Source organism: Cydia strobilella, chromosome 14 (assembly GCF_947568885.1).
Source record: "Cydia strobilella chromosome 14, ilCydStro3.1, whole genome shotgun sequence".
NCBI classification, from domain to species: domain Eukaryota; kingdom Metazoa; phylum Arthropoda; class Insecta; order Lepidoptera; family Tortricidae; genus Cydia; species Cydia strobilella.
The window spans coordinates 3,655,785-3,676,171 of record NC_086054.1 but is presented as its reverse complement, the minus strand read 5'-3'; the positions used below and the strand labels follow the sequence as shown (position 1 = coordinate 3,676,171).

The 20,387-nt window shown below is 40.0% G+C and overlaps 2 protein-coding genes across 2 annotated transcripts; both read left to right on the top strand.

The window, feature by feature from the left end:
• The first annotated feature begins 1,233 nt into the window (after window positions 1-1,233).
• LOC134747418 (uncharacterized) lies at window positions 1,234-1,770 on the top strand. Its single transcript, XM_063682042.1, has one exon. The coding sequence runs from the start codon at window positions 1,234-1,236 to the stop codon at window positions 1,768-1,770; it is 537 nt and encodes a 178-aa protein (XP_063538112.1).
• A 310-nt stretch (window positions 1,771-2,080) lies between these two features.
• LOC134747417 (uncharacterized) lies at window positions 2,081-2,740 on the top strand. The gene has a single exon (XM_063682040.1). The coding sequence runs from the start codon at window positions 2,081-2,083 to the stop codon at window positions 2,738-2,740; it is 660 nt and encodes a 219-aa protein (XP_063538110.1).
• Window positions 2,741-20,387: the final 17,647 nt, after the last annotated feature.

Genomic DNA, 20,387 nt, shown 5'->3' with positions numbered 1-20,387 from the left:
CAGCACATTTAATGTAGATCTTGCACCTCCACCCGATAAGGGATTTCCTCTTCTGTCACGTAGAATAACTATATATAAAGATAGACGACTAAGGTTCGGGGAGAGGAGAGTGTACCAGCTTGGAGGCAATACATCTATGTGAGCCGAGTACTGTGTTTGACAGACTAACTCTTCCCCTCTTCCACCCCACGTATTACAAAGCGCCTATCGACAAAATACCAAAAACTATGATCTTCTGGAACGATTACGCCATATCGTTAACAGAAGATCCGAAAGAAGGATTAAACCAAACAAACCTAAGAATATTCACAGATGGCTCAAAAACAAACGAAGGGACAGGATGTGGTGTCTTCTCAGAGGACCTGAACATACACATCACAAAACCCCTTGGTGAACACAATACGGTATTCCAAGCTGAATGTGTAGGAATAATAGAAGCTTGCAATGCTATTACAAGACGACAAGTGAAACACGAAACCATACTAATACTGTCAGACAGTAAATCGGTACTACAAGCGCTATGCAGCGACAAACTTACCTCAGAGCTTATACTTGAATGCCATCGGAGCCTCACTGAAGTGAGCAAAGAAGGCAACAAAGTAACAGTACAATGGATAAAGGGGCATAGTGGATCAAGAGGAAACGATGCAGCGGATGAACTGGCCAGGAAAGGTTCAGAAACACCGGCATATGGACCCGAGCCAATTATGCCTCTACCAATATCCTACATACACAACCAACTAGAACAACATCACAGACAACTGCACAACAAGTACTGGAGTGAATTGAAGACATGCAGGCAAACCAAAGAAATTCTACCGGAACTGAACCACAAGCTTACCAAAATATTACTGAAAACACCAAGAAGCCAACTACGTAAAATAGTAGGATTAATAACAGGACATAACACACTAAACAAACACCTACATAATATGGGTAAAACTGATAGCCCCATGTGCAGAGCGTGCATGGAAGAAGAAGAAACAACAAAACATATTCTCCTGTACTGTAAACAGGTAGAAGTGTATAGGAGCAAATACCTAGGTAATCCATGCACACTAAAAGAGGCAACTAGCAACCTGAAGACTTTGCTAGGCTTCGTGGAGGAGCTGGGGTGGTTAGAGTAGCGCTACCTCGTTTCACGCAAAATAGGCACATTTGGATGTCGATTTGCGGAAAATGCCCAGCATAACTAACTAACTAACTAACTAACTAGCAACGTTGGGACCACCAATGCTACCGCCACCATACGCATTCCACGACCCCTGCCTGCCGCCTCCACCCATGCCCGAAGTTTCAGATGTGCAGGCCGCCCCATTAGCAACGTTGTCGAGACCACAAGTGCCACCGCCACCATACTCGCTCCACGACCCCTGCCTGCCGCCTCCACCCATGCCCGAAGTTTCAGATGTGCAGGGCGCCCCATTAGCAACGTTGTCGAGACCACAAGTGCCGCTGCCACTATACTCGCTCCAAGAGCCCTGGTCGCCTCTATACCTGCCGCCTCCACCCACGCCCGAAGTTTCAGATGTGCAGGGCGCCCCATTAGCAACGTTGTCGAGACCACAAGTGCCACCGCCACCATATTCGCTCCAAGAGCCCTGGTCGCCTCTGTATCTGCCGCCTCCACCCATGCCCGAACTTTCAGATGTGCAGGGCGCCCCATTAGCAACGTTGTCGAGACCACAAGTGCCGCCGCCACCATACGCATCCCACGACCCCTGCCTGCCGCCTCCACCCATGCCCGAAATTGCAGATATGCAGGCTTAATCAGAAACGTTGTCGAGACCACAAGTGCCACCGCCACCATATTCGCTCTACGAGTCCTGGTAGACTTTGTACCTGCCGCCTCCACCAATGCCCGAAGTTACACAAAGTTAAAGGTTAGGCATTATCAAATAAAGGTTCTATTACTACTTGAGACTGCATCCTGTAACTACGTGCGTCAATCTTAATCATGTCGTTCCCGTGGATAGAAGGCAGTTGGTTGCATGTGCTGGACTCGGTGAATCCGGTCAGAAGTTTTTTTATATGTGTGAATACAACAACAGGCAACAGGACAGTTATTGCCTCTACAAATATGGCAATTATTGGCGTAGTCCCACTTTATCCCGCCCCATTAGCAACGTTGGGACCACCAATGCTACCGCCACCATACGCATTCCACGACCCCTGCCTGCCGCCTCCACCCATGCCCGAAGTTTCAGATGTGCAGGGCGCCCCATTAGCAACGTTGTCAAGACCACAAGTGCCACCGCCACCATACTCGCTCCACGACCCCTGCCTGCCGCCTCCACCCATGCCCGAAGTTTCAGATGTGCAGGGCGCCCCATTAGCAACGTTGTCGAGACCACAAGTGCCGCTGCCACCATACTCGCTCCAAGAGCCCTGGTCGCCTCTATACCTGCCGCCTCCACCCACGCCCGAAGTTTCAGATGTGCAGGGCGCCCCATTAGCAACGTTGTCGAGACTACGAGTGCCGCCGCCACCATATTCGCTCCAAGAGCCCTGGTCGCCTCTGTATCTGCCGCCTCCACCCATGCCCGAAGTTTCAGATGTGCAGGGCGCCCCATTAGCAACGTTGTCGAGACCACAAGTGCCGCCGCCACCATACGCATCCCACGACCCCTGCCTGCCGCCTCCACCCATGCCCGAAATTGCAGATATGCAGGCTGAATCAGAAACGTTGTCGAGACCCCAAGTGCCACCGCCACCATATTCGCTCTACGAGTCCTGGTAGACTTTGTACCTGCCGCCTCCACCAATGCCCGAAGTTACACATATGCAGGTTCAATCAGAAACGGCGTCGAGACCACCATTGACCACCAGTACGGTTACGTACCCGCCGCCGGCGCCGTAGATGAGAGATACGAATACGAAAATTTAATACACAGATACAGTCAGTCAGTACTGTAAATGACCGTAAGTGTACATTTATATTCAAATTTAAATTCACTAGACTTATGTTGACCGGGATATAGTAGACCATGGTTATTCACGTTCGTAGAAGATAAGGAAGCAACACGGTCACATAGACGCTGTAGGTCAGCACATAGAGTAACTTATACTAGAGCGGTACTGTCATAGTAAATTTTGTAACCCCAGTAAATTCACTGCCATCTGTCGACACACTTTAAAACTAAAATTGAAGATTTGTAAAAATACGATAAAATGTATTTAAATATAGATAAATGATTTTTTTTATTTGCATTAATTATTTTGATGATTTTGACCCATGTTTTTTTCACTGATATGCGTTAAAATTGTTAAATAACAAACGAAACCGTCAACGCCATCTATACGACTGTAGGCCAAAACTAGTAGCGCCCTCTGAACGAGAATCAAATTTTCTTGATTTTCGAGGCACGTTTTTTCCTTAGACTGTATCCATCTATTACGGAGTTATATCTATCTTTGGTTAGCATTACCAACTAGTAGCAAATTAGTACTAAGAAAAAAAAGCGCTCACAACATGTGTATTACTATATTTAATATACTAACTATTTACTGTAAACGACCTTAAGTGTACTTTCATCAAAATTATTTTTAGCTTTTCAGTTACCTTAATTATACATAAATAATAATAAATAAAATGTAATGTGTGTAATGTTGTAATAAAGTATAAAATAAATAAAAATAATCCAGCAATCGTGTTTTTTATATTTTAATTTATTTATTTTATAGTATTCGTTGTCATAGCGGCAACAGAAAATCATCTGTGAAGGTTTCAACACTTTCAACTGTCTATCTATCACGGTTTATGAGATACAGCCTGGTGACAGACAGACGGACAGACAGACAGCGGAGTCTTAGTAATAGGGTCCCGTTTTTACCCATTAGGTACGGGACCCTAAAAATGTTAAATATTATAGAATGATCTTACACAACCAAGCTGTCACCTAAGCTCAAAAAGGGTATGTACATTTTAATTAACCGATGGAAGAATTACCTCAGTGTCTCAAAGGTGATGCCGGCGACCTACATATTGATGTTTACGTACGGCCCATCCCATCTGCCAAGCCGACAGAGTACATGTAAATTGTATAAGAAGGTAGGGAGGCCTAACCTCGGTTCAAGACACATTTTTGTCAAGAGTTCTGATAATGGGATCCATGAGAAATCAAAACGGCATTCTGAGAATGTTAGCAGACAGAATTGATTGCCTGTATCTGAATAACTGCTGCTTGATACACGCACGCAGTGATAAATAAATAAATATATATATACAGTTATAGTATAGTTATAGTTATTAAGGATAGTTATGTATATAGTTCTAACACTTAGATAAGATTCATAAGATTATTTAAATTTAAGGTAATTACTAACCCAATGATCCCCGATGGTCTTAAATAAAGAATTGCTTGGATTGGAACATTGCTTGGATCAGCGATACCTACACTCGACTATTCATTATACTACCCTAATACCCCGGTTCTGCCTCCGTCTACAGTCTCTCCATTTCCAGTAATATTGTACATCCGTATATTGGTAAATATTCCACAGACCGACAGTTGCAAACCTCACTTTCAGAAAGTTCAAATATTGACTCTCCCCTCTGTATATCTTGGGAATAACTTCATTTGTCAAAAATAATTTACACCTATTTGAATGTAATAAGAGTGCGCGTCGCAAAGATAATCTCATTCTTCCTGAACCATTCTTAGACACTTTATAAAGAAGGACCGTAAAGGAGCAATAAAAGTATATTTAGTTATCTGTACTAAATAATATATAATATTTAGTTCATGTAGTTTTAAGAATAATTGCCATGGTGCCAGGGTGCCATGTGATGTTTTTCCTTTGTAACATCTATTGCATTGTACCATGGTTTGCAATAAACGATATTACTATTACTTTAACACGATACCGCGGCGCTGCCTGGCCTGGTCCTGACCAGGCCAGGACCAGCCTAAATCTATGTTCGTAACCTTTTGATATCCTTTTGATATGTGTTTGGAGTCAGAATAAATCGGTGTTATAATTTAAGTGAGTGACTCGCACTTGACGGGGTTTTATTTATATTTACAGAAACGGAAGAGCTTCTGAGTTCCATAAACCGACATAACATGGCGGTCAACCAGCAGTAGCTGTTACTAATGGGGGCCAGTGGTGAGCAGTTATTATTATTACAGCTTGTCATCAATGAGACGGTAAATCTTGGACACGGCGCTTATAGTACGTCGGTTCCTCCTTCTGCGGCCCTGACCACAGGCATGCTGGGGGGCCTTGCTCCGCTGCTGGCGGCACCCTAGGTTAGGTTTTTTAACCGACTTCAATTTCATAGAAGGAGGAGGTTCTGTATTCGGTTCTTTTTTTTAAATGTATGTTCACCGATTACTCCGAGACCCGAGTCCGATTTGAGTAATTCTTTTTTTCTTCGAAAGGAGCTACTTCCAAGTTGGTCCCATATTAATCTGGTTCTGATCTGATGATGGGATCCCTGAGGAATTGAGGGAACTCCTCAATTTTTAAAGGCACATGTATGGTGATTTGGGTGTTTTCATAAACAACTTGAGCATTTTCTCTCGAAAACGACCAATTTGATGAAGAGGACCTGATGATGATTGTTTTGATGATAGTGATGATGATGTTTTTAATGTAGGATGTTCAGCGATTATTCCGAAACCTGTGGTCCGACTTGAACAATTCTTTTTTTGTTTGAAAGGAACTACCTCCAAGGTAGTCCCACATTAATCTGGTGCTGTTCTGATGATGGGATCCATAAGGAATTGAGGGAACTCTTCAATTTTTAAAGGCACATGTATGGTGATTTGGATGTTTTCTTAAGCAACTCGAGCATTTTCTCTCCAAACCCACCAATTTGATGAAGTAGAGCTGATGATGATGATTGTTTTGATGATAGTGATTTCAGCGATTACTCCGGCACCCATGATCCGATTTGAGTAATTCTTTTTGTGTTTGAAAGAAGTTACCTCCGAGGTGTTTTCGTAACATTTTTCGTTTTGATCTGATGATGGAATCCGTGAGGAATTAGACCTAACCTCCTGAGTCCTAGACACAAATAGGTAGATTAAAAGTTCTTGCCTAAAACCAAAACTCTGCTGAACATGTAATGTGGCATATGTCCACTTTCCGTGTTTAACGATTTGGTTTTCTGCGACATAAATGCATATTGCTTGTGTCAGCCCAACCTAACGTGTATATATAGGTAGGCATTTAGAGAATATACCTTCTTATCCTATCACGCTTCAGGTGTTTCACTACATACTCCCTGCCTAAGTTTTTCGAAAATTGCCCACTACCAGTAAAATCTTATGAATGCACTGGTGCGACTTTGTTGAGTTTGCTGCCAAATCCAAGCGTAGATGTCAAAAATATCAACAGATTAATAAAACGAAAAAAAAAAACCTACGAAAATAGAATGTTATATATGCCATCTGTAGAGTTTGCCAAAACATTTGTGCAATCTGAAGATTTAGTGAATCATAAACCAGAAACTGCTAAGATTACCCGTAGATCGAGCCAACTAATTTCATCGAGTGACCACGCTAAACTATTTAGTGGTGATCTTGAATATATGTCTGAAACAAATGTTTGTTTGGATAGCCCATTTAAAACCCATTTAATACTGTACGCTGCTTTTGGAGATATTGGTGGCGCGTGGCGGTACAGTAGTAGATGGGATCATGGGATAATTCTTGATCAAAAGTTTCATGAAAATTCACCTCAAAAAATAACTTCAGTATCATTGTCGGTGAAGGTTGACTCTGTGCGATTCAAAGGCGAAGATTAGTGATTGCGAATTGAAATATCATGCAATAAATAAGCGGATGGGCCATTTTGTAATATATGGCATTTTGTTCAGCCGCAAGATATTGACTTCTGTTAAGAGTAAAAATGTTAAAGTAAAGCAGTATGCGGTAGGTGATATATTTAGATATCAGGTGTACATGCATAAGTATTCAAATGTTTATATGATAGTTGATAGTAGGCTTACAAAAATAGAATTAGGCCTGCACTATCATTACAGTACAAGAATTGGTATAGGTACAAAATATCGAATCAACACGGTCAAAAGGGTATAGTTGCTGCAATATGTGCTTTAATCAAGTACAGAGCATGGAAACGTGACGGAACATGTATTCAGCCTCAATTATTGTTTAGTAAACAATCGGTAGTTGGCCGAACCCTGTCTTCTCAGTCTCATGAAATGTTAAATGGCGATTTTGCCATTACAGAATATGGTGAAATTGTAGCACCATTAAGTTTTAATGTCGAGGCGAATACCAAGGCTAAGATTATGACTCCAAAACATGATGTAATGACGGCAGAAAATGCATTTTTGGGTAATTATATGAGCGTCTGCCCAAGATTAATGTATGTAAGGACTTGCTAATTGAAACAACGACATATTGGAAGTGTTCTTTATTCACCAAAGCGCTATCCTATTCTAACATTATTGTTTTTATATATACCTATCCTTATTACTCTTAAGTGGTTATCACATATCGATTGTGAGTATTATCGTTCAACCTTGATATCGACTTTGCCCTTACGGCATGTAAGATTTGAAAAGAATATTTATATTATTTTAATTTTAAATTTTACACCTCTGTTACCCTTACATGCCATTATTTCAACTAATTAACAAAACTTTATATTAAATCAAGAAAAGGATACAAGGGTAGAAATTATGAGAAAGACTGGATGGACGCCCTGGGCATAGTCAATTATATCAATATCGAGGAGCTAGGTTGTCCTAAATTTGATGATCTAGTAAAAACTAGATATAACGACGACTCTATCCGCTTACAGATTGCCGTAAAAACTGTGCTCGACATCAACCGCTAGTAATAAGACACAAGACTGCTCGCTGTCCAGCCCAGGAAGTTTATTTGTTCTGGAAATATCTGACGGATCTTCAAAGATGAAAAAGATGATAAACCACCGAAGGATATATAGATGAAAAACTCATCGAGCTCAGCAGAGCAGCAGCTAAAGAAGGCGGTGTAATTGTATACAAGGGTGAAAATTATGAGAAAGACTGGATGGACGCCCTGGGCATAGCCAATTATATAAATATCGAGGTGCTATTAGGTTGTCCTAAATTTGATGATCTAGTAAAAACTCGATATAACGACGACTCTACCCGCTTAAAAAATGGCGGAAAAAACTGTGCTCGACATCAACCGCTAGTAATAACTAATAAGAAACAAGGCTGCTCGCTGTCCAGCCCAGAAAGTTTATTTGTTCTGGAGATATCTGACAGACAATGCCCGTTTAACCTCCTAAACCTTCACTATACCGGGTGACTGCATTAAAAATACGGGATTCAAAGTTTTAACTAACCTATAGGGTGGGACGGGGACGTTTGAAACACTTTATGTTTATTATTTTATTTTTTACATTTAGAAGGGTATGCGCCTATATTATTAAAGGTTAATTACACAGCTCTTTCTTTCTGCAAGCTAAAGACCGTCATGTAAAACCGAGATTTAATCTCCGCCAATCTAGCTTAAAAACAAGTCTTTTTACACGCTACAGGAGTTTTATGAAGATAGAATGTTGAATTGAATATATGATAAGAAATAATTTAATGTAAAGTATTGATACCTATTGTTATTTCATTGTAAGATTGCTGCGCCCTTGCAGGGTGTTTCATACAAAAATGGTTTTTCCTTTCCTCTATTATGTATATTCATTTAGATTTTTTAAAATGCAAACCCATAAATAATTTCAAAGGGTTATCGCTAACAATTAGGCAAAAATACTAGATAAAAAAGTTAAGGGCGGAAATAAGGATTGGTTTTAGATTGCATTTTGTAAAATGAGAAATGTGGATCGTTTGATTATCAGATCAGTTCTGTCGCTCGTCTCGCGAATTTGCGTGGAGTTTGAAGTTATTTATTGTTCCTTTTCTGTTTTAATTATGGAAGTTGTAATTACCTTCGAATACGTTTTCCTAGTTAGCCGTGATTTCGGCGCCGCCACGGGGTCCGGGTGTTCCGAAGTTCCGAACCACCCTAGATTTTAGCGGTCCGGAGGTGACGTACGTTACGTTACGTGGTTCGACGCGCCGGAGGGGACCCTCTTATGTACCATCATTGTCCTTCGGCGGACCTGGGGGACGTGTTGCTTTCCGAACTGTGTGTCCTGTCGGATAGCAACACCTTATATGGTGTCACCTACATGTTGTCCCCCAGCAGAGTGATTTGGTACGTAACGTAGACCCGTATGGAACTGAACTGGCTTTGGGCTAAAATGGATCCAGTGTACACGGGACCCTATACCGTAATACAAGACCAAGACACTTTGCAACACCTTTGGCGCTTTAATGTGGCCTTTGCCTTTGTTAAGTCAGCATCTGATGTAATATGGCAATTAGCCATTTTCAGTTTTTAACCGACTTCAATTTCATAGAATGAGGAGGTTCTGTATTCGGTTTGGGCTATTTTTTTTATGTATGTTCATCGATTACGATTATTTGGTCCGATTTGAGTAATTCTTTTTTGTTCGAAAGGACCTACTTCCAAGTTGGTCCCATATTAATCTGGTTCTGATTTGATGACGGGATCCCTGAGGAATTGAGGGAACTCCTCAATTTTTAAAGGCACATGTATGGTGATTTGAGTGCTTTCATAAGCAACTTGAGCATTTTCTCTCGAAAATTACCAATTTGATGAAGTGAACCTGATGATGATGATTGTTTTGATGATAGTGATGATGATTTTTTTAATGTAGGATGTTCAGCGATTACTCCGAGACCCGTGGTCCGACTTGAACAAATCTTTTTTTGTTTGAAAGGAACTACCTCCAAGGTGGTTCCACATTAATCTGGTGCTGAAAATCGATCACGATCGATGGCGTAGAGTTCACTCTGGTCGGACCAATTAAGTAGTAGGAGGAATAGTAGGGGGAGGATGTAGTCAGGAGTCTTCTTATAACAGTCAGCGCTACAGGGCATCGATCGATCCGGGCCACAGCAATTACGACTCTGACAGTGGCCGCGCCGCTACCGCTACCGACCCAGAAAATTGCAGAAGAGCAACCCGAGGCCCCAGCAACGAACGAGGAGCAACACGAGCGACAGTGGGATCTACACCATACAAGATGAAGTGAGAGATGCAGTCCATTACGACGAGCCGGACTACGACTCCGACTGCATGAACATCTTAGGACTCGACGCACATCAAGCTAGTACAAAAACCCAATCAAATTCATTTCACCATCTAGATAGTTCAAACTTATTTGTTAATAATAAAATAGAATCAGATTGGCAGTCTAAAGAAATGAAAATTAATAAATACAAAATTAATTTATACTTTTCGAGTGTAGATTATCTAATTCCACTTGGTCATAATAACCAAAATAGTAATTAGCCTCCAACGAACCAATCAACCAAACGAACGAGGGGCCACATGACCAGCAAACTGCAGCTAGTTGCAATTGCAACCCCACGGCGCAACGGACAACACACCGGAAGCCAGACTCTTACCATACCTATTGGAAAATAATCATGTGTATTGTATTGCTCAATACAAAATCGTAGCCACCACCTAGGCACCTACACAGAATAGTATCGTACTTCTCTTTTACAATTGTAATAATTTTTCTCTTGTTATAACAAAATCTATATAGTTTTTACATTTTAAATAACAAAATAAATTTAGTGTAGGTGATTCAGACCACACCCTGAATTCATTTACAACTTCATTTACAGCTAGAAAAGCAACAAACAACCAGATATAAAATAGATAAAAAAACAGAATGAACACAAACAACAAAATTCCCATTACCGTAAAACAAATTAAAATCACAACCTCGGCCCCCACTTTACTAAAAAGTATTAAATTTTATACCCTTTCGTCGACAGTAGTTTAGAATTTCACTTTATAACCCCTTTTTTATAAAACTAAATTGATATTCTCCCCAATTTGATATTGATATTGACCCCAACCCACCCGGAGTTCATAACTTTATTATCTTGCATATGCTATATCAAGCATAACCGCTTGTTGCTTGTGTCAGCGACACCCTACATGTATAAAGGGTTAGGCATTATCAAATAAAGCGTTCTATAACTACTTGAGACTAGCCTTGTCACTGTGCTCCGCCTAATCCCCATCACGTCACGTTTCGCAACCTACAACGATATCTGGAGTTAATACTTCAGATACTGGATGGCGACCCTGCATTGAAGAGCAAAGAAGAATCTTCTGAATAAGCTACCGCCTTCGGCCACCACTGCGTCCTCGTCCGAAATAAGAAACCTGGTCAAGAAGATATCCGAGCTGAAGATCACGATCAAAGGCGTAGAGTTCACTCTGGTCGGACCAATTAATGTAGTCTAGAGTTTGCAAACGGGGACATTAAAATGTCTATTATATTGCATCTGTCAAATGTCTATGAAATTTGTATTAACGTTCAATTAAATTGCAAAGTCGTGCCAGTAAGAATTATAAGTTTAAATACCTATTAAATTTATGAGTTTAGACCACGTCATAACCTAGTTAATAAAAGAGTACCGTGCTCATATGCAAACATCCGTATAACAAGCCGGTTCTGCTTTACAATTCACCCAACACCCATCTCAATGGATTTCACAAATTTCATTGGAAAAGCTAAGTCAATGAAGGATCAGTTCATTGACAAAACCAAGTCAATGAGGGATAATTTTATTGGTAAAGCCTAGTCGATATGTTGTCCCGTGTGGAACGAGACGCTAGATAAGCTGACGGACTTCTTAGAAAAACGCAAGTCCCAAGACTTCCACTGTTGCAAGGCCCGGACATTCCACCAACCTTGCAAACGATACGTTCCATTAAGACACAACTACTGCAAGGAACATCATTATTTGATGAAGATTTCATGCCAGAAGTACCACTATGTCCATTATGATTATCCCGTACCAACTGTAACATTGGCATGGGTTAAGTACGAAATGCGTGAAGCCTTCCAACGGCGGTTCAACTTGGACAAACACCATGGCCATGAGAAGTGGAAGGAACACCTGGAAACTCTCATGGCACAAGACCAAGAGCCAGCGAGCGACAGCGACAGTGGGATCTACACCATACAAGATGAAATGAGAGATGAAATCCATTACGACGAGCCGGACGACTCCGACTGCATGGACATTTAGGACTCGACGCACATCAAGTTAGTACAAAAACCCAATCAAATTCATTTCCCCATCTAGATAGTTTAAACTTATTTGTTAATAATAAAATAGAATCTAATTGGCAGTCTGAAGAAATGAAAATTAATAAATACAAAATTAATTTATACTTCTTCGAGTGTAGATTATCTAATTCCACTTGGTCATAATAACCAATATAGTAATTAGCCTCTAACTCATATTTTTACGCAGTAACTTTAACTATGGTATATCTTGTAAAATTGCACTGTATAACCTCTTTTGTATCTTTATTATAAAACATATTATACATTGACAAAGTATGCGTATGTTTTAATCCCAATACCAAAAATACATAATGACCGTACCGCTATCGGGTAAAAAAAACCAGCCAAGTGCGAGTCGGACTCGCCCACCGAGGGTTCCGTACTTTTTAGTATTTGTTGTTATAGCGGCAACAGTAATACATTATCTGTGAAAATTTCAACTGTCTAGCTATCACGGTTCATGAGATACAGCTTGGTGACAGACGGACAGCGAAGTCTTAGTAATAGGTTCTCGTTTTTACCCTCTGGGTACGGAACCCTAACAATATGAAGTTTAGTTACAAAATCGTAGCCACCGAATAGTACCTTACTTCACTTTTACTATTGTATAATAATGTTTCGTTTTGTTTTAACAAAATCTATATAGTTTTTACATTTTAAATAACATAATAAATGTAGTGTAGGTGATTGAGACCACACCCTGAATTCATTTACAACTTGCAGCTAGAAAATCAACAAACAACCAGATATAAAATAGATGAAAAAACAGAATGAACACAAACAACAAAATTCCCATTAACGTAAGACAAATTAAAATCACAACTTTGGCCCCCACTTTACTAAAAAGTATTAAATTTTATACCCTTTCGTCGACAGTAGTTTAGAATTTCACTTTATAACCCCTTTTTTATAAAACTTAATTGATATTTCCCCAATTTGATATTGATATTGACCCCAACCCACCCGTAGTTATGAAGAAGAGAAACATAACTGAGAACCAAACGAAGGCGAATGGACGCAACCCTTTAGTTATCATTATTTCATATATGTATATTTTTTAATAATAAAACTATTGTATCTTGACCCCAACCTATCCGGAGTTAATAAATTTATTATCAACTTGCATATTCTAAAATCAACAAATAACCAGATACCTACATAAAAAAAAGAATAAACAAAAAAAAACAAAATTTACATCAAAGTAAACCATCCACAACATCCTCACCCTACTAAATAAAAAGTATTAAATTTTACGTCTTTTCGTCAACAGTAGTTTAGAAATTCACTTTATAACCCCTTTTTTATAAGACTAAATTGATATTTCTACAGCGAAACACACCTGAGGGACAAACTTGAAACAAATTAACAAAACCTACCTATATTAAATATGCGCACAAAAGGACGCTACCCATTGATTATAAGAACTTTCATGTTTTAAATAACAAAACAAGTGTAGGCACCATATCCCCAACCTACCCTGTGTTAATAAATTTATTAGCAACTTGCATCAGAAAAAACCGACGAACCACCAGATATTTACAAGAAAACAACAGAATTCCCTTTCCCAAAATTTTCATCATCAAATTGAGTTAAATTGACATCTCAACCTTGGTCCCCGCCCTTATAAAAAGTATTAGGTTGAAGGCCTAATCGCCAGTAGCTTAGAAAATCACTTTATAACCCCATTTTTATCAGACTTTAAATTGCAATTTTTATAGTGAAACACACCTGAGGGACAAATTACAACCAAAAACATTCTGTGGCCGAGCCAGTTAGAAATGAGGCGCGGACTTGTTGCGCAAGAGATGACGCAACACTCCAAAAAATATAAACCACTCATTATTTGATTTTTGTTTCAATTAACAACAACCGGCTGGCATAAAAAATCAAACAAAACAAATCCGAAAAGAACGATATTTCGCCCACAAAACAATCATTTAAAAATGAACAATCACTGTGAAATTAATAATTAAATGCACTAAACACTAGAGTGGACTGCACCGATCGGTTGCAGGGAGCAAATGAACGAGGGCGTCGAGGGCAGCGAAATGCGAACTGTGCATTTTCGATGTTTACACATTTCATGCTAGAGATGGGGAGCATTCGTCTTAAGAGTCTAAATTGGAAGAGACTCTTCTACGAGACTCGCTCAGTTTTAAGTTTTCTGATATTTAAAAACCGAAATTAATGTCATATACAAAGGAAAAATGGCGGTACGGTACGGTCCGGTCCGGTCCGGTCCGGTCCGGTCCGGTCCGGTCCGGTCCGGTCCGGTCTCGTCTCGTATCGTATTGTATCGTATCGTATCGTACATATTATAATAATTTTTTTTCTGTTTATTCTGTGTAATTCGAAATACATTTTAACCTTTAATATGTTCTCACTACTGAGGTCAAAAATTATGTGTGCAACATGAGAGCAAAGTTATTTTACATCTCGTGTTTTTGAGTCCCTCGCTACGCTCAAGATTCTACCTTAGAATCTTTCGCTTTCTCGGGACTCAAAATAAACACTCGCAAGAAAAACCAACTTTCCTCTCTTGTTGCACAAATAACTATTGTTTGCTTCCTAATATAGTCTCCTGAGAGTCCTGAGATTGTCGAGTCCTTTTTTAAGCAGCACTCGAAAGACCCGAGTCTTAAAGTAAAATTTGGCATCAATTTTGAATAACTGATCGTTTTTAGGGTCCGTCCGTGCCCTATTTCTAGAAAAAGGCTTCGTTTTTGGGACATTGTGGTGAATACCTTTTTAGTGTGGAATTTAATAAGCTTTCGTTTAAGTCCTAAATATTATTCCTCCATTTATTTTCTTGAAATTAATATTAAACTTTTGTAAAATATTCTAGTTTCTACATAATGATTAGAGTCTAAAAACTAAATCGAGTCCTAAAGATATAACTTCAGACTGATTCTTTCCCAACTCTATTCCATTTACATTGTCAGAACAGGCATGAAACGTTTCAATACTATGCGACACCTACTTCACAATCGTACTAATTACGTAGAAAAATTTGTCGTAATTAGTACCATAGTGCACAGACATAAAGTTGTTATTACAACCCAGTTTTCCTTGTAATTAGTACAACTGTGAACTAGGATATCGAAGTTAAGTAGGTCTCGCCCTCGCCAGACAAAGAATGAAGGACTTTGGAACAGGCTACCTGGTACCAAAGGAATTCAAAAAGCTACCCATAAGGTCCATCATCCGGCATATGGAGATGGTGGGGAAGGCTCTTGAGTAGCGGACGGATCTTTTCTAGGGGGTAACTGCACAAAAGATCCCTATGGGTCGAAGTGTATCCGAAAGGGCCCCCGAAACTATAAGATAAGATAAGATAAGTAGGTCTCGGGTTCTGGATATGAAGGGCATTTATTTGTGTTATAAATATTACTGGGTACCTGCCTACAAGTGTTTTATACATAAATATGGAACTTATACTATTTTTATCCTGCGCTGCGGAAGACTTGTGCGAATTATACTGGGATTCCTTTGTTTTCAATTGAGAGAAACTGAATTGATTATTTAAAGTCATTCCAAACATGCGAATGTAAACCTTAATGTTTTAGCAATAAAACTTCTTGACAGTCATAATGTAATGGTTAATGGTTGATCTCAAATATATATTTTTTATAATTTTAGGATAAATAGTTTAGAAGTTATTCAAGAAAATAGGCAAAAAATTACCATCCCCCCCCCTAATCTTCGAAAGTACTGGGTCTAAAATAAAATAAAAATACCCAAATTAGTTGTTTACTTCCCCACGCCACACGCCAGCAGCAGCCAGGAATGCCGGTCACCGGACCAGACGAGGACGAAGCCGAAGACAACCAGCCACGCAGCAATAGGATGAATGTCCTATAATATTTATTTATTTATTATGAGAGGTACCGCTATTATAAACAGGAATAGCAAATGTTTTAAGGATGAAGATTTATATTTTTGAGGAAGATAGGTAATAATTGATATTAAAGTATAACTGAGAGCAAATGTTTTAAAGATAAAGATTTAGATTTTTGAGAAAAGAAGATAATTAATATTTTAACGTTTGAGAGATGATAACTCGTCTGACACGCCGTGGGAGACGGACGCACGTTTGGGAGCCCTTTTGTTCTTTCCCGGTTGTAAAATCCCAGACAAAACAATAGAGCCCGCGTTAACGCCACATGCGACAACTGGCCGACCGTCGGTTCAAGTTCCTTTACGCGACCTAGACCGCGACACAGATTCGGTTTCTCGGGACGCTGTTCATAAATATCCCTAATAGTGAAACGCGGTCAAATAATATTTATGTGTATCCATGAGTGAATTGAGTCAAGTGCGTGTGGCCCTTGTCTGCGCCATGTATCAGCTCGGCGGCGCCTGCGGCCCATCGCTGAGGCGCGGTACTGCTGCCGGCTCCGCCTACACGACGGACAAATTGGTGAGATCGGTCCTTGATACGTTTCTTAGCCCCAGTATTAACATCCCAAGATATTCCATTGTTAGTCGAGCCAAAACTACAACAGTCCCCCGAAGAGTAGATACCATCCTACCATCTACGAGACAGCGTTGTCTAATAGCGTGATTATATTGTATTAAATAGGTATCGAAACGATCGCAGTTCCCATAGTCTATCTCAGTTAAATACCTAGCTTCATCTAACTCTGTAGTGACACCTTAATGGTCCGTGCTCGTCTTAATTAGGTCATTAGACAGATATTTGAAATTGGTTTTATTGGATTAAATACCTACTAACTTGCATCTAGCTTCGCCTAGCCTATAGCTTCGGCCATCTGGGGCTCAGACGTCGCCTGGGGTACGTTGAATTATGGGAAACGACTTTTAAATTGTGGTGCAATATGCAGCTTTACAACAGAGGCCGAGTCGTAGACAAAAACAATGCACTTCCCTTAAACACATCTGTTGACCAAATAACCATAAAAAAGACAGATCGACAGATTGCACAATTGGTCCAACGGGTTTTTATTGTTAGCATTCCCGGACATTAGTGATTTGTTTATTACAGTGTCAGTGTCTTTGTGTTTTTTATTTGTGCGAAAACATAACTACCGATGACAGTGTTTGGTTTGGTGCATAAGTATTATATAAGTATGGATAATATTTGTAGTGCTGTTTTTACCAGCTTAAAACTACTATGTTGAAACTGACTATTTCTTAGTGTTGACGTAGACGACACGAGCGAATAATCTTACGAGATATAATAAATCAGTCAGGAGAAAAGAATGCCGCGGGCAAGCACTTGACAAGGTCCATGGAACAATTTTATAGGTGTTTGAGCAGTTATTTATATGATATCAAATGTTAGCAATTAATTACGTACGGGTTTTAGTGGTGTCTATTGACGGTGTTAGTGTATTTTATATTACCTAATATATTTATTGTGTCATTTGTGTCTGGTGATACTGAGGTGCCGGGACTCGTGCCAGTGTTGCTTGTTAAGTGCTATTAATTTTGTGTGCCATCATCATCAGCGACCAAAGTAATACTATTTATTACGAGGCGACAAGAGATTACTCGCAAAATCGCAACCCCAAGATGTCAGGCGTCGGCGGGCAACACACGACTTTTCGGCAAAGCGAACTATTGTGGCAGCCAACACAGGACAGGATAGACCCGACAGATACGGATTACCGACGAAATTGACAGCCTAGTGCGCGCGTAGCATGGGTGGAAGAGACTCAGGATAAACTTAAGGGCCCCACAAGTGAAGGCCGTATAATGATAATAATATGAAGATACTACTCTGTCTTTCCGAAAGCACTCATTAACGCAATGCAGGACTTTTGAAGAAAAGTCACTTACGAAAGCTATCAAGGGGCCTCGGTTGCTGCTGACTACGAGCCTGACGAGAGCGAGAGACGATTAACCGTCGAACAATGAACTCAACTTAATCGCAGTCACAATCCCTTCGTATATACTTACACTAATATTTATCTATATCTTCCCTAAACTGGGCACGATGCTGGTATTCGGTCTGGTTCTTCAACTCCCGTCAACTCCTATCCTCGACTGCAACAGCCCCACACTCCTCACCTGTATTATTGGCTCACCGGTGTCTCGGGCAGGAGGGTCAGTTGAGCATGCCGGGGCGGCAGATGAAGGGAGGTGTATACGAGTAGCACAGAATAACTAATAGTACTACCGTACAGAAACTTCACTCCTTCACAAAAGTCTGATTTAGGTATAAAATTATACCTATACTCGCCGCCTGCAAGCAAAATTGAAACTTATAACCGCGCACGAACCGTGAATCTTCTTTGCAGTTTTATGACCGAACTGTGTCGGCAAGGGGCTGTCACTTGACAAGTTTTTGTACCTATACCTACTGATTGATTATTTTTAAGATAAATATGTAGGAATTACAAACGTTGATTCTGTAAACATATTTTTTTTATCCGGAGATAGTAAGTATGTCTGATTCTCACGGAAGTAGGTATGCCACAGCCGTTTTCCTTTGAAAATTTGTTGGTCAGTTCCTAATATTGTTTCTGGGCAACCAATATTTATATTTCCAAGCCATTACGTATTTTCAATTTTGCGCGAGCGCCACGTGACACGACTATCGTGCGAGCCAAGCGGCAGCCCACTGCCATACGCCTGCCCGGGAGGCACGCCGGCCAAATGTACCTAAACTGCGTAGTGACACCCCCCTGCGAGTAGGCCCGAATACACGTCCTGCCTCGGAACAGGTTTGTCTGGACGGAGGTCGTTAGCGTACCGTAGCATACGCCTCTAACCGACGACCTGGATCGTACCAGGACGTGCATTTGAGCAAGCTCGACGAGCCTCTCCGTCTCTCCCTCCCTTGTGTGACCAACGCTTCTGCGTCCTTGCAGCAGAACTGCTGGCTGGTGTAGTCACTAAACGGAAACGGGTTTGAGAGATGATAACATTTTAGGTGGATAATATTTTTTTTATTGAAGACAACGATTTTTTTTACAAGGACTTCGGCACTTACAACACATAAAAACCAAGCTAAATAAAGATTGTTTCCATTGTACCATATCTAATTTATTAATCATTTTCGTATTTATTTCAGAAAAAATTGTAAATAAGTAACATGCGTTTAATTTTTTTCTTCTGCCACCCCGGCGGTGATAGAAACTTTCGGGGGAGGTGTAATAAGGCAATTAGCCACTTTCAGTGTTTAGCAGTAACACACTGGATTACTGCGACATAAACGCATATTGCTTGTGTCAGCGCAACCTAACGTGTATATATAGGCAGGCATTTAGAGAATATACCTTCTTATACTATCTCACTTAAGGCGGTTCCCTGAGCCAGAAGGCGAAAAATCTCCTTATATGATCATGTTTTTCTAAGAGGCGTTGATATTCGTAGACGTGAAAAAAATATATGTAGTTCTTGACTATATTATCTTTAATATAATAGCTTCCGATACACGAATTATGACACTTCGCTCGATACAATTAATTCCCAAAGTAACCTCTAACTCTGACTTTTAATCCAACTTTACTCGGTTATTTATTATGTGTACTATAAACAAAAAAAGAAGAAAAAACAATCTTCCCTTAAATAGTAATTTCATAGCTTTAGAATTTTGATATTGTAAGGCAAAGTTTTTAAAATTAAATAAAAATCGACAAAATTCGATCAAAATTGACACTTGGCGCGCATGATCTTTCCCGTTCTTTCTTACGAAATGTGACAGTGACAGCGGCAAACCGATGGAACGGCCTTAAGGTGATTCACTACATACTTCCTGCCACTGCTCGAGACGATATATAACAAGATCCATCTTGTTATTTTAACAACAACAAATACTGAAAAGTACGGAACCCTCAGTGGGCGAGTCCGACTCGCACTTGTCCGGATTTTTTTGGATTTCTTTGAAAATGGCAAAGCCATATGGGGGTTCGTGAGGTATTATCCTTCAATAAGTATTTATTTTCCAATAAAGTGTCATGATTTTGCCACGATGTCGTATTATTTTACGATTAGAGTCAAACTAAGAAAAGTCTGCAGATTTTTGACAGCACAAGCAGTTCAGGTTATGGATGGTATAGAAAGGATGCCAATCTCTTATGGCAGAATTATTGCAAAAGTGACCGCTTTCAGCTTTAAATAATAGTTCCTAATCTCTCCGGTGGCGCTAGTTAGGCTCTGGGACATGAGTATAACATGAACCATATAAGGCAACAAATAACCCGACCAAATTACGTAGGTTGTTTTTGGTAGTATTCCGGTGTATGGTCACAGATTAATAAATAGTTACTACGTAA